Source organism: Zalophus californianus, chromosome 16, assembly GCF_009762305.2.
Source record: "Zalophus californianus isolate mZalCal1 chromosome 16, mZalCal1.pri.v2, whole genome shotgun sequence".
Classification (NCBI taxonomy): Eukaryota; Metazoa; Chordata; class Mammalia; order Carnivora; family Otariidae; genus Zalophus; species Zalophus californianus.
In genome coordinates, this window is record NC_045610.1 from 46,319,264 (window position 1) to 46,345,421 (window position 26,158).

The 26,158-nt window shown below is 38.4% G+C and overlaps 1 protein-coding gene and 1 pseudogene across 5 annotated transcripts in view; both read left to right on the forward strand.

Annotated features, from left to right (window-relative positions):
* The window catches only part of EFCAB3 (EF-hand calcium binding domain 3), a 133,156-nt gene that overhangs the window by 44,015 nt on the left and 62,983 nt on the right, over positions 1-26,158 (forward strand). For 4 of the 5 annotated variants that reach the window (XM_027624497.2, XM_027624500.2, XM_027624498.2 and 1 more), the window contains exons 23-27: positions 325-429; positions 3,384-3,437; positions 9,030-9,134; positions 10,521-10,574; positions 12,003-12,107. In XM_027624497.2, the coding sequence (XP_027480298.2) occupies positions 325-429; positions 3,384-3,437; positions 9,030-9,134; positions 10,521-10,574; positions 12,003-12,107 (423 nt within the window). The remainder of the gene's footprint in view (positions 1-324; positions 430-3,383; positions 3,438-9,029; positions 9,135-10,520; positions 10,575-12,002; positions 12,108-26,158) is intronic. The other variant, XM_027624501.2, reaches the window with a different exon arrangement.
* On the forward strand, positions 2,464-2,757 carry LOC113939801 (annotated as a pseudogene).

Here is a 26,158-nt window from a genome sequence, read left to right on the forward strand (position 1 = left end):
TGGATGGATTTATAATTCTCCATTAATTTAGCAAGTTTTGAATTCTTCTGTGCAAACACATGTATAAAGGCTGATTTTAGTCTTTGCCATGACTTACAAATACCCTTAACTACTCACTTTCTTCTCTTAAATATTTTCCTAAAAGTCCTAAAAGAATCCCACAGATCAGGGTTTAGAAATTCCTGACTTAGATACCAAAACCACATTTACTTGGTTTAATTGTTCTTTGCTCTTCATTGTCTATGTAGTACTGATGCCTAGGCATGATCTATAATAACCCACTCTTACAAATATTTTTCATATCCCATCCCTTTCTTTCCTAAGGGGTGAAGGTATCTCCAAATAAGGTGAACACTTTCTTGAAAAACATGGGAATTGATCTCAAGGAGAAAGAAATCCAGGAACTGAAGGACTGCCTACCAGTTGATGGTGAGAGTTTTGAGTGTCAATAGATCCTTTAGCCAAACTTTGGACTTGAGGCTAGTCTCAGACCTAGAATGACTGAAGATAGGATGTATATGAAAAAAAGAAAAAGAAAGAGTGAGGCCTTTAGCATAGCTACCAAACTGGGCCCAGTGGCTATCACTTGGGAAGGATCACCAAGTGTGCTGCCCCGTATAGATGGCAAGAGTCCCTGTTCACAGGAAATGCCAGGGTCTAACAGAGAATACTCAGATTTTAATCTTTGAATCCCTACTGCTAACCCAGCATTAAATAGCAATGACCAACACTACATGGTCCTGACACGTGCAAGGCACTGTTTTAAGCACTTTACATATATTGTCTTATTTAACCTTGCAAACAACTCTACAAGGCAATTTCTATTTTTACTCCCATTTTACATATAAGGAAACTAAGGCACAGAGAAGTCAAGTAGTGTGCCTGAAGTCAGAGAGCTAGTAAGTGGTGGACAGGCAATCTGACTCCAGAAACTGTCTCTTAGCCACTCTGCTATACTGCCATCAACTACCAGAACTAATAAATTTAAGAAGATATATAGCAGTACTTAATGTAATTAATTAAACTTGGCATATATTAGACTCATGCTAGTAGAACTGAGGAAAATTCATGAGGAAATTTTAAGAGACACCTGTCCCCTTGAGGAAGTAGTAAAGATACAAGATTGATCCGAGTCAATGAATATGGGCTTTTCTAAATCAGTAGTACCTTTCATTCTTTTATTCCATAAACTTTAACTGAATGCTTATGATGTATCAGGCACTGTTCTAGACCTTCGGATCCTTTGCATTAAAAAGAAGTAAGCAGTTTTTCCAGAAATGACTCTTTCTTTGTTTTTTTTAATCCCTTTCATAGCTCTTTTAAGCTACCAACCAGTTCAATAAATGCAGATATTTGTCATTGCCTTGTTTTTCTAAGTATTCTGAAACATGAGAAGAGATACAAGCACGATGATTTAAAGTGTGAGACTAATTCTAATATAATTCTTATGGACTACCTTGTATATCTGTGGAATCATTTGAGATAGAATGCAAAACTGTTACAGGGGCCCAGTGGACCTCCGTGGAGCTGATTAGAGACATACAAAGTAAACGACATGAGGGGATCTGTCCTTTACAGGCACAGAATATTCTCCCCAACAGTTCTTCCTTATCCTGTTTAAAAGTCATAATATAATGGTATTCATATAATAATAATAATAAATGTTATAAAATTATAATAGGATACCAATAAAAGATTATCATAATTGAAAAGATGTAAAAAAGAACAAGCAAGGAAATACTTCTTTATCTGGGAAACTGGAATATGTGTACTGGTTTTAAAGCTAATTCATTCTTTATAATATATTTGCATTTTACTGGAACTTAATTATTAAGTAAACATTTATGGATCATCAATCTTGTGCAGACCCTTAAACCAATTCTGAGGTAATAGTAGGAGTACAAAGTGATGCTTGGTTTCTCACCCTTTGGGGGAATTTACAATCTTAGGATTATTATTACACATAAAATAAGAGTGTGAACATATTTGAATGGTGATGGACTGGCACCCTTGACCAAGTTATAAGTGGAGAATGAGTATGTCCGTAGGCAGCTTAAGGTTCCAAACAGAATCTTGCCTATTAGAGCAATAGCATCTTTTAACTACTATCTTAACATTGCAATCTAGTGTTTCTCAAACTTGCAATTTTACAATCTACTAAAAATGTATCCATTGACCTCTAGTAACTTCAGACTTTGAGAAATAGACTAAAGAAATTAAGTGCATCATCTATGAAAAAAGTCTCTCAATTGAGAATAGGTACTGCAAAACAAAAGTTTTGTCATAATACCTGGGAATTTAACTGAATATATCAACATGATGATTATCATGTTGCCAACCTAAGAACAGCCAGGCATGCATACCAGCACTCTGTCCTTTAAAAGAATCACTTGAGGCGGAGCTGAGAGGACACGCAGGGGAGGTGACCTCGCAGCAGGTAATAAATCATCATTAATCAAGAGGATGTCTTCAGCACCGGAATCTCCTGCCTTTAAAAACGAGCCACCCAAAGAGAAGACTTTCAAAACCCAGGGCTCAGAGGGGTCCGCACAACAACTTTATTTTGAGCTGTGAATCCAGAGCTCTTCATTAAACCTAACAAACCTGTAATGGCTTTCGGATTGATAACCCTTTTCACTTTGTGTGGCGTATATTGGTTATCTACATGCAACACAAGAGAATACAAAGGACCTATACGAGGCTGTTGATAGTGAGGGACACAGTTACATGAGGAGGAGAACATCTAAATGGGGTTAATAGTGCTGGATACCGCAGATGGAGCTTTGTAAAGGGCTCTGAAATCTTTGAAGGAAAGACTTTGTGAGTGCATAATATCAGCTTCTTGTTCTGGAACGTGTTGATGAGGAGAGAAGGTAGCAGTTGCAGCCAGGCCTTGAGGCTGCAGTCCTTACCTCATTCTTCCTCCACAGTGGGAGCTTCTTAATATTGTTCTTTTATTAAGTCCTCGTATCAAAGTGCCAGGAAAATGGAAATCGTTTTGTTAATTATTAAGTTCTATATAATAAAAGTACCCAGTGCTATCAAAAAAAAAAAAAAAGAATCACTTGATGCTAAGGTGATCATAAGCCCAAAGGTAAAGTCAGCACTAACAAAATGGAAACATCATTTTTAAACAAAATTTTTAAACTCTCAAAACATTTCAGACCCGTGCGTGAAAAGAGTAGCCTAATAAATAGTAGATTGTCTTGAAGGAAAGGAGAATGTTTTAAAACTTACTCATGTATTACGCTGTATGGATTTTGATAGCATAAAATGCAAGAGCTATATTAAACTTCTAGGAAAAATGTTTTTAAATGGTTGAATTTGGGGTTTCTATTTCACAATTTTTCTAAAAATCTTTTTGGCGCTTTTTTATCTTAAAGCCAATGGGAAGATTGACTTAAATGTGTTGGTGGATGAAGTTAAAAATATCACAGGTGAGTGAGATGTTAAAATGAGGATTATATTATGTGGTCTTAAAGTTTTATGTGGAACTATATTTTTAACAAATTGTGTTTCCTCCCTCCTTTATTCATTTAACAAATGTTTCCTCAGCCCTTAGCCAGGCATTGTTCTAGACAGTTAGGATACATCAGCAAACAGAATAAAGATCATTGCTCCCCTGGAGCTTACATGCTAGCAAGGGAAATAGCAATAAACATAAATAAGTCATTATAAAGTATGTTAGAAAGTGATAGATGCTATAGAAAACAATGAAAAGTAGACTAAAGGAGATTGGGAGGGGAAAGAGCCACTTGTGGCTTTAAACAGATAATCAGGCCTCCTTGAGAAGGTGACATTTGAGCAAATACTTAAAGGAGGTGAGGGTTTTGTCCATATGGAGACTTCTAGAAAAAGAGTTGTAGGCAGAGGGGACACGGACTAAGACCCCAGGCAGGAGCATGCCTGGACTACTCAAGGAACAGCAAGAAGGCTAATGTAGCTGAGGTTGAATAAGGAAGGAAAAAGGTAATAGGAGATCAGGAGAGAGAGGTGATGGATTCAAGATTAGTCAGGACTGTGAAAGCTCTGCCAGGACTTGGGCTTTTTTCTGACAGAAATGGAAAGCCACTGTAAGTTTTAGACCAGAGGCATGATATGATCTGACCTGTTTTCATTAGATTTTCTCGGATTCTGTGTGAAGAACAGACTCAGGGAGGGGGAGGAGTAGGGAGTAGAGCCCTAAATGGGTTTTTAAAGTAATCCATGTGAGAAATGATGGTGATTCATACCAGGGCAAAGCAATGAAGATGATAAAAAGTAGCTGGACTCTGGGTATATTTTTAAAGGAGTTATTGTGGTGATGAATTTCACTAGACTTATTGTGGTGATCATTTCATAATTTAAACCAATATCAAACCATTATGTTGTACACCTGAAACTAAAATAATGTTACATGTCAATTATATCTCAATTTAAAAAAATAATAAAAATAGTCAACAGAGTTTCCTGATGGAAACTAGATAAAGGGAGAAGTCAGGAATGATCCTTGAGATTTTTGTCTTGAATAACTGAAAGGATGGACCTGCCATTGGAGTCTGGAGAAAGTTGCTAGAAATACAAGTTTAGATGGAAGAAAATTAGGAGTTCAGTTTGAGATATTTTAAGATATCAATAGACCCTGAAATAGAGATATCAGCTAAAAAGTTACCAGTCACAACTTCAAGAAAGATATCTTAGCTAAAAATATAAACTTGAAAGCCATAGGCATATAGATGGTATTTAAAGCCGTGAGATTGAATGAATTCACCCAAGGGGTGAATATATATGGAGAAGGAAAGAGAACTAAGAAGTAATCCTGGAGGACTTAAACATTAAATGTTAAAGGAAAAGAGACCAAGAAGAAGTGCCCAGTAAAGTAAGTAGAAAACCAAAAGAATATGGTGTCCTGAAAACCAAATAAGTATATTAGGTTGGTTTTGCCCAGACAGAAACCCTGAGACAAGGAGCATGTATACAGGTAGTTTACATGGGAGGTGAGCCCAGGAAACACAGATAGGGGAGTAGAGAAGTGAGACATGAATGAAGGCAGCAAATAAAGTATGTGTTTATCAGGCAAGTTACCAAGAAGGTAACTGAAACTTAATCCCATTGGAGAATATCTGGGAAATGGTATAGAACACAACCTCGGGGGAGTGGGAGAGCTAGGTTATTTTTACACCAACCCCTATCAGTCATTGGTGGAGAAGTGCTCAAGGGGAGGGGGGCGATATTACTCCACTGGCATTTCCAGCCATCGAGCATTAGCAGAGTGAACTCTGGCAACCAAAGAAATCCCTCAGACAAAGAGATACCAGCAATTGAAACTTGGGCTAGCATGCATCGAACTGGTAAGGGTTGAAGAGATATGATCAGGGCATCTATGATATCTGCTACAAGTATCAGCCAGGAGGGCAAATCAACAGTCAAATAGATCAATAAGTCAACTAAGATAAGACCTGAGAAGTGACCATTGCATATAGCCACATGAGTGATCTCAAATCACAAAATACCATTAGTGATATCAAAAAGAGAAGTTTCAGGTGATTGAAGGTGGAAAGAAGCCTGACTGTAGTGAGTTTAAGAGAAAATGGGAAAGGAAATCCAAACCAAAAGCACAATGAGATACCACCTCACACCATTCAGAATGGCTAAAATGAACAACTAAGGAAACAATAGATGTTGACAAGGATGTGGAGGAAGGGGAACCCTCTTATACTCTTGGTGGTAATGTAAACTGGTGCAGCCACGCTGGAAAACAGTATTCAGATTCCTCAAAAAGGTAAAAATAGAGCCACCCTACGACCCAGCAATTGCGCTCCTAGGTATTTATCCAAAGGATACAAACATAGTGATTCGGAGAGGTACCTGCACTCCAATGTTTATAGCAGCAATGTCCACAATAGCCAAAATATAGAAAATATGGAAAGAGCCCAGATGTCCATTGTATGTATAAAGAAGATCTGGTGTGTATATATAATATATACATATTATATATATGTATACACACACACACACACACACACACACACACACACACACACACACACAATGGAATATTACTCAGCCATCAAAAAGAATGAAATCTTGCCATTTGCAACAATGTGGATGGAACCAGAGGGTATTATGCTAAGCAAAATAAGTCAGGCAGAGAAAGATAAATATTGTATTATTTCACTCATATATGGAATTTAAGAAACAAAACAGATGAACATAGGGGAAAGAAAGGAAAAACCAAATAGGATAAAAACAGAGAGGGAGGCAAACCGTAAGGGACTCTTAACTCTAAGGAACAAACTGAGGGTTGCTGGAGGGGAGGTGGGAGATGGGGTACTGGTTGATGGGCATTAGGAGGGAACTGGTGTAATGAGCACTGGGTGTTATATGCAACTGATGAATCACTAAACTCTACCCCTAAAACTAATAATACGGTATATGCTAACTAAATGGAATTTAAATGAAAATTTTTTAAAAAAAGAGAAAATGTGAAGACAGGATTTAGAAACAGTGAATATCCGAGAAATTTTGCTGCAAAGGGGATCAAAGAAGTGGAACAAAGAGGCATGTAAACAGATGAAAGTTGTCAAGAGAAGGCTTTGGGTTTTTTAATTAAAGAGCTAAAAAGAATTTTTGATCAAATGGAAGAGGAGGAAGTGGTGATTTGAAAAAAAAAAGAATAAGTGAAGTAGTCAGCAAGAAGAACAGGAAAGTTAATACATCAGCAAAGTGTAGTGTGGTTGCCCAGCAGAATCAAGGACTCACCTGAGGTTCATGATCATCCATTTAAAATGAGAACAGTCAGCACAATACACTTCAACTCTAGTTCAGCTGCCTTGCTGCAGGCACAGAGTAAGCACAAACTTGTATTTAAACAGGAATGAGCTTTTGCCAAGTGAGTATATTGAAAGCAAGGGCAGAGCAATTTCAATCCAATCTTTCGCAAAACTTAAATACACTTACCACTCTCTTTGTTCACCATTGCTTTTTACTTTTACTCTTTTTTGGGTTCAGTTTCATTCTTCTTGAAGTACATCCCTCTTGGTCATTTCAACAAGGGTTAGTCTTTGAAAATATCTTTATTTTACACTCAGCCTTGAGTCATTCTTTGACTATGTCTACACTTGTAGATTATCATTCTACCTTAGAACTCTGAAGGGTGCTGCTAGTATCTCTGAGGAGTGTAATGACACTGGTTCCACAAGGTTGAAAAACTGAAACTGGATTCATCTATTGCTACGGTAAGGAACTTCATCTGACATTTCAGTCTCTCTCTCTCCCCCCTCCCACCTCCCACCCACTGGCAGAGTTTGATATGGAACCAGCTATCCAGAGAGAAATGTGGTCTAGAGTCCTGGCCTCAGCATCACAAAGCAGAGTTTAGAAGGGTGGAATTGGAGCTGAGAGGTAATCATTAAATCACTGAAATAGTCTACCTTCTTGGCTGCTCTGCTGTGGACCCTTCCACACGTATTTGAACTTAACTTCCATATAACAACAAAACAACTCTGTGTTCCCTTCATACAAATGAAGATGTCCCCTTTCTCTCCCCAGAATGAGGAGAAGCAAAGTTCCAACAGTCTATCTGTGGGAGACAGTCATACTATCTCTGGGCTATGTTAGTTCTCAAATTTAGTTACAGTCCCATCTGAATATTCTGTAACCTGAAGACCAACTTGTAAGGTTAACCTATAATAAACTTGTAATTGAATTTAAAAGGGGAAAAAAGGAGAAAGAAGAAAATACACACGAATATAGACAGAAAGATGATAGATTCATATACACACAGTTTTCTGGCCTCTCTTTATGCTGTTAAAAGTCAGCTATAAGGGGCGCCTGGGTGGTTCAGTTGGTTAAGCGACTGCCTTCGGCTCAGGTCATGATCCTGGAGTCCCAGGATTGAGTCCCACATCGGGGTCCCTGCTTGGCAGGGAGTCTGCTTCTCCCTCTGACCCTCCCCCCTCTCGTGCTCTCTATCTCTCATTCTCTCTCTCTCAAATAAATAAATAAAATCTTTTAAAACAAAAAGTCAGCTATAAGTCTTCATTGTTTAGAATTACTCTCTTTTTCTCTTGTTACTCTTAAGATTATCTCTATCTTTGAAATTCTCATTCTCATGTGGCCAAGTGTAGACTTGTTTTCATTTTTCCTGCTTGGAACTTGTGATTCCTGAAATTGAACATTTATGCCTCTCACCAAGTTTTGGAAACTCTCAGAGCTCATGTTTCAACTATTGCCTTTTCTCTTTTTTTCTCTTTTCTCACTTTTGGAAACTCCTAGTTCATGTATGTTGAACCTTCTCATTCTGCTCTTCATATCTTTCTTTTCATATTTTCCCTATGTTTATGTTTTTGTCTTTTCTTAAACCTCTCTTCCAGTTCACTGTCTCTACAACTGTGTCTTGTGCTATTTGTCTGTTGGGATTTTAATTGCAATAACTATATTTTTATTTCTAGATATTGTTTTTAATTCTTTTCCAGATTAGCCCATTCTTTTCCCTGATTTCTTGTTCTTACGGTTTCTATACTTTCTTTTCAGCAGATTTTTAAAAATGTGATTTCAAATCTATCCCCTATCTGATATGCCCAGCTTACAGTGTAAATCCTGTAAATGTTAATTTACTCAAGGCGAAAGTTTTTACAGAGAGCCAGCTTTTATTATCATTTTTAAAACTAGTCCCATAATTCAGGTAAAAGAAGAAGAGGACGGGGAAGGGGGCAGGGAGGCCCAGAGGAAGGGAATGAGAAGAGGGAAGAAGAAGAAGAGGAAAAAAAGAGAGAAAAGAACACAGATGTTATATTTGTGGTTGAATTGTTAGCCATCAAACACAGCTAAATCACTAAGAAATTATATAATCCCTGCTTTACTTATTATATATGGTATCATCTTATCATTGAAGATATCCTCTTAGGTTAAAAGAAGAATTTCTGACTCCCCCCTCCTCCCACTACCTTGATTCTGAATAGCTAAACAAGGCTTCATTATGCCTAGTTCATCCTCACAACCCTACCTGGGAAGGATGTTTCCTTACGTATATGTATTTCTTTCTAAAGGAGAGAAGATTCCTATTGAGGACCTGAAAAATGTTCTGAAAGACATGGGAGTAAAGATCACAAACAAGGAACATAAGAAGCTTCTGAAAACTCTGCCAGTTTCCGGTAAGCATTGAAGTTCTACTTCACCGATATCTAAAAGCTTACTCATTCAACATTTATTAAAGATCTGTTGTGTGCATGGCACTATCCTAAACTCTGGGAGAACAGGGACCATGTCTGCAGTGACCATGTCTCCTCAAGTCCTCAAAACTACACAGAAGGTTTCTTTTCAGGTTTTGTATTAGAAATTCTAGGGGTGCCTGTGTGGCTCAGTTGTTAAGTGTCTGCCTTCAGCTCAGGTCATGATTCCAGGGTCCTGGGATCGAGGCCCGCATCAGACTCCCTGCTCCGCAGGAAGCCTGCTTCTCCCTCTCCCACTCCCCCTGCTTGTGTTCCCTCTCTCGCCGTGTCTCTCTCTGTCAAATAAATAAATAAAATCTAAAAAAAAAAAGAAAGAAAGAAAGAAAAAGAAATTCTGCTGTTTGGGGCATCTGAGTAGCTCAGTCAGTTAAGCGGCCGACTCTTGGTTTTAGCTCAGGTCATGATCTCGGGGTCCTGGGATCGAGCCCCAAGTCAGGCTCCACACTCAGAGGGGAGTCTGCTTGAGGATTCTCTTTCTCCCTCTCCCTCTGCCCCTCCCCCTACTCATGTGCTCTCTCTCTCTAAAATAAATAAATCTTACTTTAAAAAAAAAGAAATTCTACTGTTTGAAACATTTTATGTCAATTTAAAATATTTTTTTAAAAGACTCAATCCTAGCATTTTAAAAAATCCTGTTCTTATCATTTAAATTTTGGTCCGGGAGCTGGGACCTCTTCAGTCAGAGGTCACATGATAGGACAATTTCTTTTGTCCCTTTCAGGGAAATCTAAAGTCTAAGCTAGAAGAAGATGAAAGGGCAGAAGGGCAGGAAAGCTGAGCAAAGAAAAGATGAAGTAAAACTGGGAAGGAGAAAATGAGAAGAAAAAAAAAAAGAAGATAGCAGAAGGGGAAGAATGAAGGGAGGGAAATCGGAGGGGGAGACGAACCATGAGAGACGATGGACTCTGAAAAACAAGCTGAGGGTTCTAGAGGGGAGGGGGTGGGGGATGGGTTGGCCTGGTGATGGGTATTCAAGGGGGCACGTGCTGCGTGGAGCACTGGGTGTTACATGAAAACAATGAATCGTGGAACACTACATCCAGAACTAATGATGTAATGTGTGGTGATTAACATCACATAATAATAAAAAAAAGAAAGAAAGAAAAAGAAAAAGCTGTGTGTATTTCAGCAAACCAGCCACACAATAGCCTTGTGTTCTGTCCAGGGATAGTCACGACACTGAGTTTTCTGAATACGTCTCATTTCATTGAGAATGAATTGTGATAAACTTCTGAATTTCCCCTTTCTGAAAGTAAACACTTTAGTTTCTATGAATCGTCAAAAACTCAACAATGTTTTATCTTACAGCTGATAGAAAGGTGTTTGAGAAAGCATTACTGGAGGGTGTGAAATCTTTCAAAGGTGAGTAAGAAAAAGGATAAGGACAAGAAAATCTGAGATTCTTATAACTGTTTTTTCTGATTATGTAAATAATAAGGAAATTACGTATGCATTTATTCAACAAATACCCAAGTCTCTACTGTCTGTTGGGTATTTGAGAAAAATCTGGAATATATAAAGTAGCATACAGAAAAAAAAAATGCAATTACCCATAATCCCAGGTAATATTACCTTTTTTTATTATAGTTCTCTGTATTCTTTTTTTCTGTGTATATGTGTATTAGATAATTAAATTCTTACTGTATATTTTATGTATCCTATACTTAATCCTAAAATTTTATTTTTTTATTTTTTTAAAGATTTTATTTATTTATTTATTTATTTGAGAGAGAGAATGAGAGAGAGAGAGAGAGAGAGAGCACGAGAGGGGGGAGGGGCAGAGGGAGAAGCAGACTCCCTGCCGAGCAGGGAGCCCGATGGGGGACTCGATCCCAGGACCCCAGGATCATGACCCGAGCCGAACGCAGTCGCCCAACCAACTGAGCCACCCAGGCGCCCCAATCCTAAAATTTTCCTGTAAGAATTCCACCATGTCATTCTTTGTAAACACCATTTTTAATGACTCTATCATCAGGTTGTATTTATAGTTTACTTAGTCGTTCCTTTCTTATTGAACACTTAGCTTGTCTCCAATGTTTTGCTCTTATATATCTATGATCTTTGTCCGACTTTAAGCCATTTTCTTCGGATAGATTCTTCTGGTAAATCCAGTAAATCTTAACATGTTTAAGGCTGTGAGATAGATAGATAGATAGATAGATAGATAGATAGATAGATATTTGGATAAAAGTACTGGTTCCCATTATGCCCTGGCCACAATAAATTATTTTCACATTTTTTTATCCTTGCCAATTTGATAAATGAAAAATGGAATCTAATTAGTGTTGAATTTTTCGTTATCAGTGAAGTTAAAACTATTTTTGTATCATTGTCTTTCAGTCTTTTAATTATTTGTTCCTGCCTTTTGCCCATTATCCTATCAGAATCTAAGCTTTTTCCTATTAATCTGAATTACCTCTTTATAAATTAAAGATATTAACACAATTGTCATAGCAACGGAAAATATTTTCCCAGTTGGTTATTTACATTTTTACTTTATTATGTTGTATTTTTACAACAGTTTATTGAAATGTAATTTATATAACATGCAATTCACCCATTTAAAGTGTACTGGTTTTTAGTGTATTAACACAGTTGCATAACCATCATTACAATAAATTTAGAACATTTTCATCACCCCAGAAAGATACTGTACCCATTAGGCATCACTCCCCATTCCCATACACCTTGCTGTAAAGAGCTTCTTTGTACTTTCATTTCTAGGTAGGGTTGATGGCCTGCATTTTTCATCTGTGACATCCTTATTTACTTTTTCCTGTTCTTATTAAGGAGGAAGGGTTAGTGTCAGTGACCTAAAAAATGTTCTATGGAATACTGGGTTCAGACTTGAAGAAAAGGAAATCCAGGACCTGCAGAGCCACCTACCAGTTATTGGTGAGCATTTTAAGATTCCTTTATCCTGGGACACCTGGGTGCCTTAGTCAATAGAACATGCAACTCTTGATCTCAGGGTCATGAGTTCAAGCCCCATGTTGGGTGTGGAGCCTACTAGATAGATAGATAGATACATACATACATACATACATACAGATAGGTACCTTTATCCTGTAGACAATGACTAGTCTACTCTGAAAACACTGAGGAAACACATGCTGGGGAGAGAAAAACCAGGGGCAGAAACACAATTTAGAGGCTGCTGCCAAGGTCCAGATGATAAGGGTCTTTATGAAGGAACTGTACTGGTGATAAAGGGGTAGGGCTGATGGGATGTGGTTGGTGAAAGGGAGAGAGATGTTAGAAGTGTGAAGCAGAGGTTCATAGTTTGTATGATTGACACACACACACAGGGGTGAGGGTAGGGGAGAAACAAAAAGGAGCAGAATGAAGACAAAAATGTTTAGAACAGGGGCGCCTGGGTCGCTCAGTCAGTTAAGCGTCTGACTCTTGGTTTTGGCTCAGGTCATGATCTCACGGTCCTGGGATCAAGCCCCAGAGCAGGCTCCCTATTCAGCAGGAAGTCTGCTTCTCCCTCTCCCTCTGACCCTTCCCCCTCCTGCTCTCTCTCTCTCTCAGATGAATAACTTTTATTTTTTAATTTTTTTCCTTTTTTTAACTTATTTTTTAATATTTTTTATTTAAACTCAAATAATTAACATATAATGTATTATTGGTTTCAGAAGTAGAGATCAGTGATTCATCACTCTTATATAATACCCAATGCTCATTATATCACGTGCCCGCCTTAATATCTATTACCTAATTACCCTATCCCTCCATATCCCTCCCCTCCAGCAACCCTCAGTATGTTTTCTGTGATTAAGAGTCTCTTAATTGGGGGGAGCGGAGCAAGATGGCGGAGGAGTAGGAGACCTGGATTTCGTCTGGTCCCTGGAATTCAGCTGAATAGGGATCAAACCATTCTGAACACCTACAAACTCAATAGGAGATCAAAGAAAAGAATACCAACAACTCTCTGAACAGAAAAGCGATCACTTTCTGGAAGGTAGGACGTGCGGAGAAGTGAATCCGAGGCGATATTCGGGAGGATAGACGGTGGGGGAGGGGGCCTCCGTCGGCCGCTTCTGGCAAGTGATAGAGCCGCGGAGCACAAAGTCGGAACTTTAGAAGTCAGCTCTGGTGGCTAAGCGGGGGATGGAACCCTCGTGGGACAGTGTGGTCTCAGGACCCTCGGGGTCACAGAAAGACCGGGGGTGCCTGAGTGCGGCGGAGCTCCCAGGTATCGGAGCACAGAAGCCGGCTGCAGAGACGGAGCCGAGGTGCGGGCTCTCAGCTCGGGGTTGCCATAAACTGTGATCCGCAGCACAGTCAGTCCCCTGCTCCTTCAGCAGGGACCCAACAAGCGGCAGATCAGGGAGACTCCCCTTCCTCCCCAAGGAGGAGTGGCGCGGGAGTGCATGGCAGGGATCTGCTGGCTTTGGAGACTCCACACAGGATCGGGTGCCAGAGATAGAAACGCTCGGTCACAGGCCGGGTGAGCATGGAGTGCGGCCAGAGACCAGGGAGACGGGAGTGACTGACTGCTTTTCTTTGTGGGCGCACTGAGGAGCGGGGCCCCAAGTTCTCGGCTCCTCTGGGGGGAAGATTGGGAGGCCACCATTTCAGTCTTGTCCTCCAAAGCCGTACGGAAAGCTTGCAGGGAACAAAAGCTCCCAAGAGCAAACCCAAGCAGATTGCTTAGCCAGGACCGGCAAGGGCGGGGCAATTCCACCTCTGGCAAAGACATTTGGGAACCATGGCAACAGGCCCCTCCCCCAGAAGATCAACACGAACAGCCAGCCAAGACCAAGTTTACCAATCGATGAGAACAGGAGAACTCCCAGTGCTAGGGGGAATACTGCACATAGAATTCATGGCTTTTCCCCCATGATTCTTTAGTCTTTCAAAGTTAATTTTTTTAAATGTCTTTTTTTTTAATTTTTCTTTTTCCCTTTTTCAACCAACATCTTATCAATCCCTTTTTTAAAAAATATTTTTTATTTTGCATTTTTAGAGTCATATTCTATCCCTTCATAGTAGTTACCCTTATTTTTGGTATATATATATATATATATATATATATATATATATATATGTTGTTCTCTCTAAAATTTTGAGATACAGTTTCTTCTAACAGATCAAAATATACCCTACATCTCTACTGTATGGCTTTGTTCTAGTCTCCTGCCTGATCACATTCTCTCCCTTTTTTTTTTCTTAAATCCTCTTTTCTTTTTTCAAGCAACTTCTTATCAATTCCTTATATAAAATCTTTTATAATTTTCATCTTTACAGTCATATTTCATCCCTTCATCATATTAACCCTTATTTTGTACATATATAAGTTTCTCTTTCTTTAAAATGTAGGGAGGCACTTCTCACACACCAAAATATGCCGAAAATCTACTTTGTGGCACTGATCTATGCACCAGTCTGTTCATATTTGATCATATTCTGTTTTGTTTTGTTTTGTTTTTGTTTTTATCTTTTTCTTTCTCTTTTTTTTTTTCTTTCCCTTTCTTTTCCCCCGGTTTCAGGTCCTTTCTGATTTGTTTAGTGTATATTTTCTGGGGACGTTGTTACCCTGTTAGCATTTTGTTCTCTCATTCATCAATTCTCCTCTGGACAAAATGACAAGATGGAAAAACTCACCTCAACAAAAAGAACAAGAGACAGTACCGACTGCCAGGGACCTAATCAATATGGACATTAGTATGATGTCGGAACTAGAGTTCAGAATGGTGATTTTAAAGATACTAGCTGGGCTTGAAAAAAGTATGGAAGTTATTAAAGAAACCTTTCTGTAGAAATAAAAGAACTAAAATCTAACCAAGTCGAAATCAAAAAGGCTATTAATGAGGTGCAATCCAAAATGGAGGCTCTAACTGCTAGGATAAATGAGGCAGAAGAGAAAATTAGTGATATAGAAGACCAAATGATGGAAAATAAAGAAGCTGAGAAAAAGAGAGATAAACAATTACTGGATCACGAGAGCAGAATTCGAGAGATAAGCGATACCATAAGACGAAACAACATTAGAATAATTGGGATCCCAGAAGAAGAAGAAAGAGAGAGGGGGGAAGAAGGTATATTGGAGTAAATTATAGCAGAGAACTTCCCTAATTTGGGGAGGAAACAGGCATCAAAATCCAGGAGGCACAGAGAACCCCTCTCAAAATAAATAAAAATAGGTAAACACCCTGACATCTAACAGTAAAACTTACAAGTCTCAGAGACAAAGAGAAAATCCTGAAAGCAGCTCGGGAGAAGAGATATGTAACCTACAATGGTAGAAACATTATATTGGCAACAGACCTATCCACAGAGACCTGGCAGGCCAGAAAGGACTGGCATGATATATTCAGTGCACTAAATGAGAAAAATATGCAGCCAAGAATACTATATCCAGCTAGGCTGTCATTGAAAATAGAAGGAGAGATAAAAAGCTTCCAGGACAAATAAAAACTAAAGGAATTTGCAAACACAAAACCTGCCCTATAAGAAATGTTGAAAGGGGTACTCTAAGCAAAGAGAGAGCCTAAAAGCAACATAGATCAGAAAGGAGCACAGACAATATACAGTCACAGTCACCTTACAGGCAATACAATGGCACTAAATTCATATCTTTCAATAGTTACCCTGAATGTAAATGGGCTAAATGCCCCAATCAAAAGACACAGGCTATCAGATTGGATAAAAAAACAAGACCCATCGATATGCTGTCTGCAAGAGACTCATTTTAGACCCAAAGACACCCCCAGATTGAAAGTGAGGGGGTGGAAAACCATTTACCATGCTAATGGACACCAAAAGAAAGCTGGGATGGCAATCCTTATATCAGACAAGTTAGATTTTAAACCCAAGACTGTAATAAGAGATGAGGAAGGACACTATATAATACTTAAAGGGTCTTTCCAACGAGAAGATCTAACAATTGTAAATATCTATGCCCCTAACATGGGAGCAGCCAATTATATAAAGCAATTAATAACAAAAGCAAAGAAACACATTGACAACAATACAATAAAAGTGGGGGACTTTAACATCCCCCTCACTGAAATGGACAGATCATCTAAGCAAAAGATCAACAAGGAAATAAAGACTTTAAATGACACACTGGACCAAATGGACTTCACAGACATATTCAGAACATTCCATCCCAAAGCAACAGAATACACATTCTTCTCTAGTGTCCATGGAATATTCTCCAGAATAGATCACATCCTAGGTCACAAATCAGGTCTCAACTGGTACCAAAAAATTGGGATCATTCCCTGCATATTTTCAGACCACAATGCTTTGAAACTAGAACTCAATCACAAGAGGAAAGTCAGAAAGAAATCAAATACATGGAGGCTAAAGAGCATCCTACTAAAGAATGAATGGGTCAACCAGGAAATTAAAGAAGAATTTAAAAAATTCATTGAAACCAATGAAAATGAAAACACAACTGTTCAAAATCTTTGGGATACAACAAAGGCAGTCCTAAGAGGAAAGTATATAGCAATACAAGCCTTTCTCAAGAAACAAGAAAGGTCTCAAATACACAACCTAACCCTACACCTAAAGGAGCTGGAGAAAGAACAGCAAATAAAGCCTAAACCCAGCAGGAGGAGAGAAATAATAAAAGTCAGAGCAGAAATCAATGAACTAGAAACCAAAAGAACAGTAGAACAGATCAAGGAAACTAGGAGCTGGTTCTTTGAAAGAATTAACAAGATTGATAAACCCCTGGTCAGACTTACAAAAATAAAAGAGAAAGGACGCAAATAAACAAAATCATGAATGAAAGAGGAGAGATGACAACCAACACCAAAGAAATATAATTATAAGAACATCTTATGAGCAACTCTATGCCAGCAAATTAGATAATCTGGAAGAAACGGATGCATTCCTAGAGATGTATCAACTACCAAAACTGAACCAGGAAGAACCAGGAAGAAATAGAAAACCTGAACAGACCTATAACCACTAAGGAAATTGAAGCAGTCATCAAAAATCTCCCAAGAAACAAAAGCCCAGGGCCAGATGGCTCCCCAGGGGAATTCTACCAAACATTTAAAGAAGAATTAATACTTCTTTAATAATAATAATAATATTATAATAATAATATATAATATTATATAATAATAAAATTAAGAATTAATATTCAGAAGAATAATATTCTTCTGAAACTGTTCTAAAAAATAGAAATGGAAGGAAAACTTCCAGACTCGTTTTATGAGGCCGCCATTACCTTGATCTCAAAACCAGACAAAGACCCCATCAAAAAGGAGAATTACAGACCCATATCCTTGATGAACATGGATGCAAAAATTCTCACCAAAATACTAGCCAATAGGATCCAACAGTACATTAAAAGGATTATTCACCACGACCAAGTGGGATTTATCCCTGGGCTGCAAGTTTGGTTCAACATCTGCAAATCAATCCATGTGATACAATACATTAATAAAAGAAAGAACAAGAAGCATATGATCCTCTCAATAGATGCAGAAAAAGCTTTTGACAAAGTACAGCATCCTTTCTTGATCAAAACTCTTCAGAGTATAGGGATAGAGGGTACATACCTCAATATCATAAAAGCCATCTATGAAAAACCCACAGCGAATATCATTCTCAATGGAGAAAACCTGAGAGCTTTCCCCTAAGGTCAGGAACACAGCAGGGATGTCCACTATCACCACTGCTATTCACTGAAGTCCTAGCCACAGCAATCAGACAACAAAAAGAAATAAAATCATCCAAATTGGCAAAGAAGTCAAACTCTCACTCTTTGCAGATGATATGATACTTTATTTGAAAACCCAAAAGACTCCACCCCAAAACTGCTAGAACTCATACAGGAATTCAGTAAAGTGGCAGAATATAAAATCAATGCACAGAAATCAGTGGCATTCCTATACACCAACAAGACAGAAGAAAGAGAAATTAAGGAGTCGATCCCATTTACAATTGCACCCAAAACCATAAGATACCTAGGTATAAATTTAACCAAAGAGGCAAAGGATCTGTACTCAGAAAACTATAAAATACTCATGAAAGAAATTGAGGAAGACACAAAGAAATGGAAAAACGTTCCATGCTTTTGGATTGGAAAAACAAATATTGTGAAGATGTCAATGCTACCTAGAGCAATCTACACATTCAATGCAATCCCCATGAAAATACCATCCACTTTTTTCAAAGAAATGGAACAAATAATCCTAAAATTTGTATGGAACCAGAAAAGACCCCGAATAGCCAGAGGAATGTTGAAAAAGAAAAGCAAAGCGGGTGGCATCACAATTCCGGACTTCCAGCTCTATTACAAAGCTGTCATCATCAAGACAGCATAGTACTGGCACAAAAACAGACACATAGATCAATGGAACAGAATAGAGACCCCAGAAATGGACCCTCAACTTTATGGTCAACTAATCTTCGACAAAGCAGGAAAGAATGTCCAATGGGAAACAGACAGTCTCTTCAACAAATGCTGTTGGGAAAATTGGACAGCCACGTGCGGACCATTTCCTTACACCACACACAAAAATAGACTCCAAATGGTTGAAAGACCTAAATGTGAGACAGGAGTCCATCAAAATCCTAAAGGAGAACACAGGAAGCAACTTCTTTGACCTCAGCTGCAGCGACTTCTTCCTAGAAACATTGCCAAAGGCAAGGGAAGCAAGGGCAAAAATGAACTATTGGGACCTCATCAAGATAAAAGCTTTTGCACAGCAAAAAAAAAAAAAAAAAAAAGTCAACAAAACCAAAAGACAACTGACAGAATGGGAGAAGATATTTGCAAATGACATATCAGATAAAGGGCTAGTATCCAAAATCTATAAAGAACTTATCAAACTCAACACCCAAAGAACAAATAATCCAATCAAGAAATGGGCAGAAGACATGAACAGACATTTTTCCAAGGAAGACATCCAAATGGCCAATAGACACATGAAAAAGTGCTCAACATCGCTCGGCATCAGGGAAATTCAAATCGAAACCTCAATGAGATATCACCTCACACCAGTGAGAATGGCTAAAATTAACAAGTCAGGAAACGACAGATGTTGGTGGGGATGCAGAGAAAGGGGAACCCTCCTACACTGTTGGTGGGAATGCATGCTGGTGCAGCCTCTCTCACTCTGGAAAACAGTATGGAGGTTCTTCAAAAAGTTAAAGTACAGCTACCATACAATCCAGCAATTGCACTGCTGGGTATTTACCCCAAAGATGCAAATGTAGGGATCCGAAGGGGTATGTGCACCCCGATGTTTATAGCAGCAATGTCCACAATAGCCAAACTGTGGAAAGAGCCAAGATGTCCATCGACAGATGAATGGATAAAGAAGATGTGGTATATATATACAATGGAATATTATGCAGCCATCAAAAGGAATGAGATCTTGCCATTTGCAACGACATGGATGGAACTGGAGGGTATTATGCTGAGCGAAATAAGTCAATCAGAGAAAGACATGTATCAAATGACCTCACTGATATGAGGAATTCTTAATCTCAGGAAACAAACTAAGGGTTGCTGGAGTGGTGGGTGGGAGGGATGGGGTGGCGGGTGATAGACTTTGGGGAGGGTATGTGCTATGGCGAGCGCTGTGAATTGTGCAAGACTGTTGAATCACAGATCTGTACCTCTGAAATAAATAATACATTATATGTAAAAAAAAAAAAAGAAGAAGAAGAAGAAGCTAGCAGGAGGGGAAGAATGAAGGGAGGGAAATCGGAGGGGGAGATGAACCATGAGAGACGATGGACTCTGAAAAACAAACTGAGGGTTCTAGAGGGGAGGGGGGTGGGAGGATGGGTTAGCCTGGTGATGGGTATTAAGGAGGGCACGTTCTGCATGGAGCACTGGGTGTTACATGCAAATAATGAACCATGGAACACTACATCAAAAACTAATGATGTAATATATGGTGATAACATAACATAATAATAAAAAATTTTTAAAGATATTAATAAAATAAAGTTAAAATATAGAGAAAAAAAGAGTCTCTTATGGTTTGTCTCCCTCTCTGGTTTCATCTTTTATTTTTTCTTCTCTTCCCCTATGATCCTCTGTTTTGTTTCTTAAATTCCATATATCAATGAGATCATATGATAATTGTTTTTATCTGATTGACTTATTTCTCTTAGCATAATACCCTCTAGTTCATCCACCTCATTACAAATGGTAAGATTTCATTCTTTTGATGGCTGCATAATATTCCATTGTGTGTATATATATATATGTATATATATATATATACACACACACACACCAGATCTTCTTTATCCATTCATCTGTCAAAGGACATCTGGGCTCTTTCTTTAGTTTGGGTATTGTGGACATTGCTGCTATAAACATTGGGGTAAACATGCCCCTTTGGATCACAACATTTGTAACTTTGGGGTAAATACTCAGTAGTGCAATTGCTGGGTTGTAGGGTAGCTCTGTTTTCAAACTTTTGAGGAACCTCCATACTGTTGTCCAGAGTGAGAGTGGCTGCACCAGCATGCATTCCCACCAACAGTGTGGGAGGGTTCCCCTTTCTCCACATCCCCGCCAATATCTGTCGTTTCCTGACTTGTTAATTTTAGCCATTCTGACTGGTATGAGATGGTATCTCTTTAAGGTTTTGATTTGGATTTCCCAGATGCCGAGTGATGTTGAGCACTTTTTCATGTGTGTGTTGGTCATTTGGATGTCTTCTTTGCAGAAATGTCTGTTCATGTCTTCTGCCCATTTCTTGATTGGATTATTTGTTCTTAGGGTGTTGAGTTTGATAAGTTCTTTATAGATTTTGGATACTAGCCCTTTATCTGATGTGTCATTTGCAAATATCTTCTCCCATTCTGTTGGTTGTCTTTTGGTTTTGTTGACTGTTTCCTTTGCTGTGCAAAAGCTTTTTATCTTGATGAACTCCCAATAATTCATTTTTGCCTTTGTTTCCCTTGCCTTTGCAGACGTGTCTAGCAAGAAGTCGCTGCAGCCAAGGTCAAAGAGGTTGCTGCCTGTGTTCTCCCCTAGAACTTTGATGGATTCCTGTCTCACATCTAGGTCTTTCATCCATTTTGAGTCTATTTTTGTATATGGTGTAAGGAAATGGTCCAGTTTCATTCTTCTGCATGTGGCTGTCCAATTTTCCCAACAGCATTTGTTAAAGAGTCTGTCTTTTTTCCATTGGATACTCTTTACTACGTTGTCAAAGATTAGTTGACCATAGAGTTGGGGGTCCATTTCTGGGTTCTCTATTCTAGTCCTTTGTTCTATGTGTCTGTTTTTGTGCCATTACCTACTGTCTTGATGATTACAGCTTTGTGATAGAGCTTAAAGTCTGGAACTGTGACGTCACCAGTTTTGGTTTTCTTTTTCAACATTCCTTTGGCCATTCAGGGTCTTTTCTGGTTCCATACAAATTTTAGGATTATTTGTTCCATTTCTTTGAAAAAAGTTGATGATATTTTGATAGGGATTGCATTGAATGTGTAGATTGCTCAAGGTAGTGTAGACATTTTAACAATATTTGTTCTTCCAATCCATGAGCATGGAACATTTTTCCATTTCTTTGTGCCTTCCTCAGTTTCTTTCATGAATATTCCATTGTTTTCTGACTATGGATCCTTTGCCTCTTTCATTAGATTTATTCCTAGGTATCTTATGGTTTGGGGTGCAGTTGTAAATGGGATCGACTCTATTTCTCTTTCTTCTGTCTCATTTTTAGTGTATAGGAATGCAACTGATTTCTGTGCCTTGATTTTATATCCTGCCACTTTGCTGAATTCCTATATGAGTTCTAGCAATTTTGGGGTGGAGTCTTTTGAGTTTTCCACATAGAGTATCGTGTCATCTACAAAGAGTGAGAGTTTGATTTCTTTGCTGATTCGGATGCCTTTTATTTCTTTTTGTTGTCTGATTGCTGAGGCTAGGACATCTAGTACTACGTTGAATAGCAGTGGTGATAGTGGACATCCCTGCTGTGTTCCTGACCTTAGGGGGAAAGCTCTCAGCTTTTCCCCATTGAGAATGATATTCGCTGTGGGCTTATCATATATGCTTTTATGGTATTTTGAGGTATGTTCCCTCTATCCCTACACTGTGAAGAGTTTTAATCAAGAAAAGAGGCTTTACTTTCTCAAATGCTTTTTCTGCATCTACTGAGAAGATCAATCATATGGTTCTTGTCCCTTCTTTTATTTATGTAGTATATCACATTGATTGATTTGTGGATGTTGAGCCAATCTTGCAGCCCAGGAATAAATCCCATTTGGTTGTGGTGAATAATCCTTTTAATGTATTGTTGGATCCTACTGGCTAGTATTTTGGTAAGAATTTTGGCATCTATGTTTATCAGGGATATTGGTCTGTAATTCTCCTTTTTGGTGGGGTCTTTGTCTGAATCTGGGATCAAGGTAATGCTGGCCTCATAGAAAGAGTTTGGAAGTTTTCCTTCCATTTCTATTTTTTGAAACTGCTTCAGAAGAATAGGTATTATTTCTTCTTTAAATGTTTTGTAGAATTCCCCTGGGAAACCATCCAGTCCTGGACTCTTGTTAGGAGATTTTTGATTACTCCTTCAATTTCCTTGCTGGTTATGGGTCTGGGCAGGTTTTCTATTTCTTCCTGGTTCAGTTTTGATAGTTTATGTATCTCTAAGAATGCATCCATTTCTTCCAGATTGCCTAATATGCTGGCATATAGTTGCTCATAATATGTTTTTATAATTGTATTTCTTCAGTGTTGGTTGTGATCTCTCCTCTTTCATTCATGGTTTTATTTATTTGGGTCATTTCTCTTTTCTTTTTGATAAGTCTGGCCAGGAGTTTATCAATCTTATTAATTCTTTCAATGAACCAGTCCTAGTTTCATTGATATGTTCTACTGTTCTTTTGGTTTCTATTTCACTGATTTCTGCTCTGATCTTTATTATTTCTCTTCTCCTGCTGGGTTTCGGCTTCATATGCTGTTCTTCCTCCAGCTCCTTTAGGCGTAAAGGTTAGGTTGTGTATATAAGACCTTTCTTGTTTCTTGAGAAAGGCTTGAATTGCTATATTCTTCCCACTTAGGCCACCTTTGCTGCATCCCAAAGGTTTTGAACAGTTATGTTTTCAATTTTCATTTCTTTCCATGAATTTTTTAAAATTCTTCTTTAATTTCCTGGTTGACCCATTCATTCTTTAGTAGGATGCTCTTTAGCCTCCATGTATTTGAGTTCTTTCCAATTTTCCTCTTGTGACTGAGTTCCAGTTTCAAAGCATTGTGGCCCAAAAATATGCAAGGAATGATCCTAATCTTTTAGTACCCATTGAGACATGATATGTGGCCCCATTTGTGATCCATTCTGGAGAATGTTCCATGTGCACTAGAGAAGAACATGTGTTCTGTTGCTTTAGGATGGAATGTTCTGAATATATCTGTGAAGTCCATCTGGCCCAGTGTGTCATTCAAAACCCTTATTTCCTTGTTGATCTTCTGCTTAGATGATCTGTCCATTGCAGTGAGGGGGGTGTTAAAGTGCCCTACTATTATTGTATTATTATCAATGTGTTTCTTTGATTTTGTTATTAACTGGCTTATATATTTGGCTGCTTCCCTATTAGGGGCATAAATATTTACAACTGTTAGATCTTCTTGTTGGACAAACCCTTTAATTATGATATAGTGTCCTTCCTTATCTCTTATTATAGTCTTTGGTTTAAAATCTAATTTGTTTCTGGGCACCTGGGTGGCTCAGTTGGTTAAGTGACTGCCTTCGGCTCAGGTCATGATCCTGGAGTCCCCGGATCGAGTCCCGCATCAGGCTTCCTGCTCGGCAGGGAGTCTGCTTCTCCCTCTGACCCTCCCCCCTCTCCTGTGCTCTCTCTCTCATTCTCTCTCTCTCAAGTCAATAAATAAAATCTTTTAAAAAATAAAATCTAATTTGTCTTATATAAGGTTTGCTACCCCAGCTTTCTTTTGATGTCCTCTAGCCTGATAAATAGTTTTCCACCCCCTCACTTTCAATCTGGAAGTATCTTTGGATCTAAAATGAGTCTCTTACAGACAGCATATGGATGGGTCTTGCTTTTTTATCCAATCTGATACCCTGTGTCTTTTGATTGGGGCATTTAACCCATTTACATTCAGAGTAACTATTGAAAGATATGAATTTAGTGCCATTATATTATCTGTAAAGTCACTGTTTCTGTATACTGTCTCTGTTCCTTTCTGGACTATGCTACTTTTGGGCTCTCTCTTTGCTTAAAAGATCCCTTTTAATATTTCTTGTAGGACTGGTTTGGTGGTCACAAATTCTTTTAGTTTCTGTTTCTCCTGGAAGAATTTATCACTCCTTCCATTTTGAATGACATCCTAGCTGGATAAAGTATTCTTGGCTGCATATTTTTCTCATTTAGCACCCTGAATTTATCATGCCAGTCCTTCTGGCCTGCCAGGTCTCTGTTGATAGGTCTGCTGCCAGTCTAATGTTTCTAGCCTTGTAGGTTATGTACCTCTTGTCCCAAACTACTTTCAGGATTTTCTCTTTGTCTCTGTGATTTGTAACTTTCACTATTATATGTCGAGGTGTTGACCTATTTTTATTGATTTTGAGGGGGGTTTCTCTGTGCCTCCTGGATTTTGATGCCTCTTTACTTCCCCAGATTAGGGAAGTTCTCTGTTATAATTTGCTCCAATATACCTTCTGCCCCTCTCTCTCTTTCCTCTTCTTCTGGAATCCCAATTATTCTAACATTGTTTCAGTTTATGATATCACGTATCTCTCAAATTTTCCCCTCATGATCCAGTAGTTGTCTCTCTTTTGCTCAGCTTCTTTATTCTCCATCATTTTGTGTTCTATATCACTAATTTTCTCTTCTGCCTCATTTATCCTAGCAGTTAGAGCCTCCATTTTTTATTGCATCTCATTAATAGCCTTTTTGATTTTGACTTGGTTAGATTTTAGTTCTTTTATTTTTCCAGAAAGGGATTCTCTAGTGTCTTCTATACTTTTTTCAAGTCCAGCTAGTATCTTTATAACCATTAATCTGGGGGTGCCTGGGTTGCTCAGTCAGTTACACGTCTGCCTTTGGCTCAGGTCATGATCCCAGGGTCCTGGGATCAAGTCCCACATCAGGCTCCCTGCTCAGTGGGTAGCCTACTTCTCCCTCTGCCTGCCACTCCCCCTCCTTGTGTGCTCTCTTGCTTGCTCGCTCTCTCTGACAAATATGTAAATAAAATATTTAAAAATAATAATGATAATCATTCTGAACTCTAGTCTGACATCTTACTTATGTCCATACTGATTAGGTCCCTGGCAGTCAGTACTGCCTCTTGGTCTCTTTTTTGAGGTGAGTTTTTCCATCTTGTTATTCTGTCCAGAGAAGAATAGATGAATGAGAGAATAAAATACTAAAACGGCAACAATGACCCCAGAGAAATGTACATTAAACAAATCAGAAGAGAGTCAAAACCAAAAAAAAAAAAAAAAAATTAAAAAAAAAAGAATGTAATCAGAATAAAGCAATATACTGGATCCTGTGTGTATTTTGGTCTGTTTGTTAGAAAACTAGATCCCAAGATTGTAAAGAAAGAAAAACTTATATATGTACAAAAATAAAATTAAATACATTGAAAGGACAAAATATATCTGTCAAAATGAAAATTAAAAGACAAAAAACAAAGAGAAAAAAAAAAAGGAAGGGATATAAACAGACAGGTGAACAGAACAGAGCGATACCCTATATCCTGAGTGTATTTTGGCCGGTTTGTTAGAAGAAACTATATCTCAAAACTGTAAAGAAAGAAAAACTTATGGGGAGCCTGGGTGGCTCAGTCATTAGGCGTCTGCCTTCGGCTCTCATGATCCCAGGGTCCTGGGATTGAGCCCTGCGTTGGGCTCCCTGCTTGATGGGAAGCCTACTTCTCCCTCTCCCACTCGCCCTGCTTGTGTTCTCTCTCTTACTGTGTCTCTCTCTGTCAAAATAAATAAATAAAATATTTTTTTAAAAAAAAAGAAAAACTT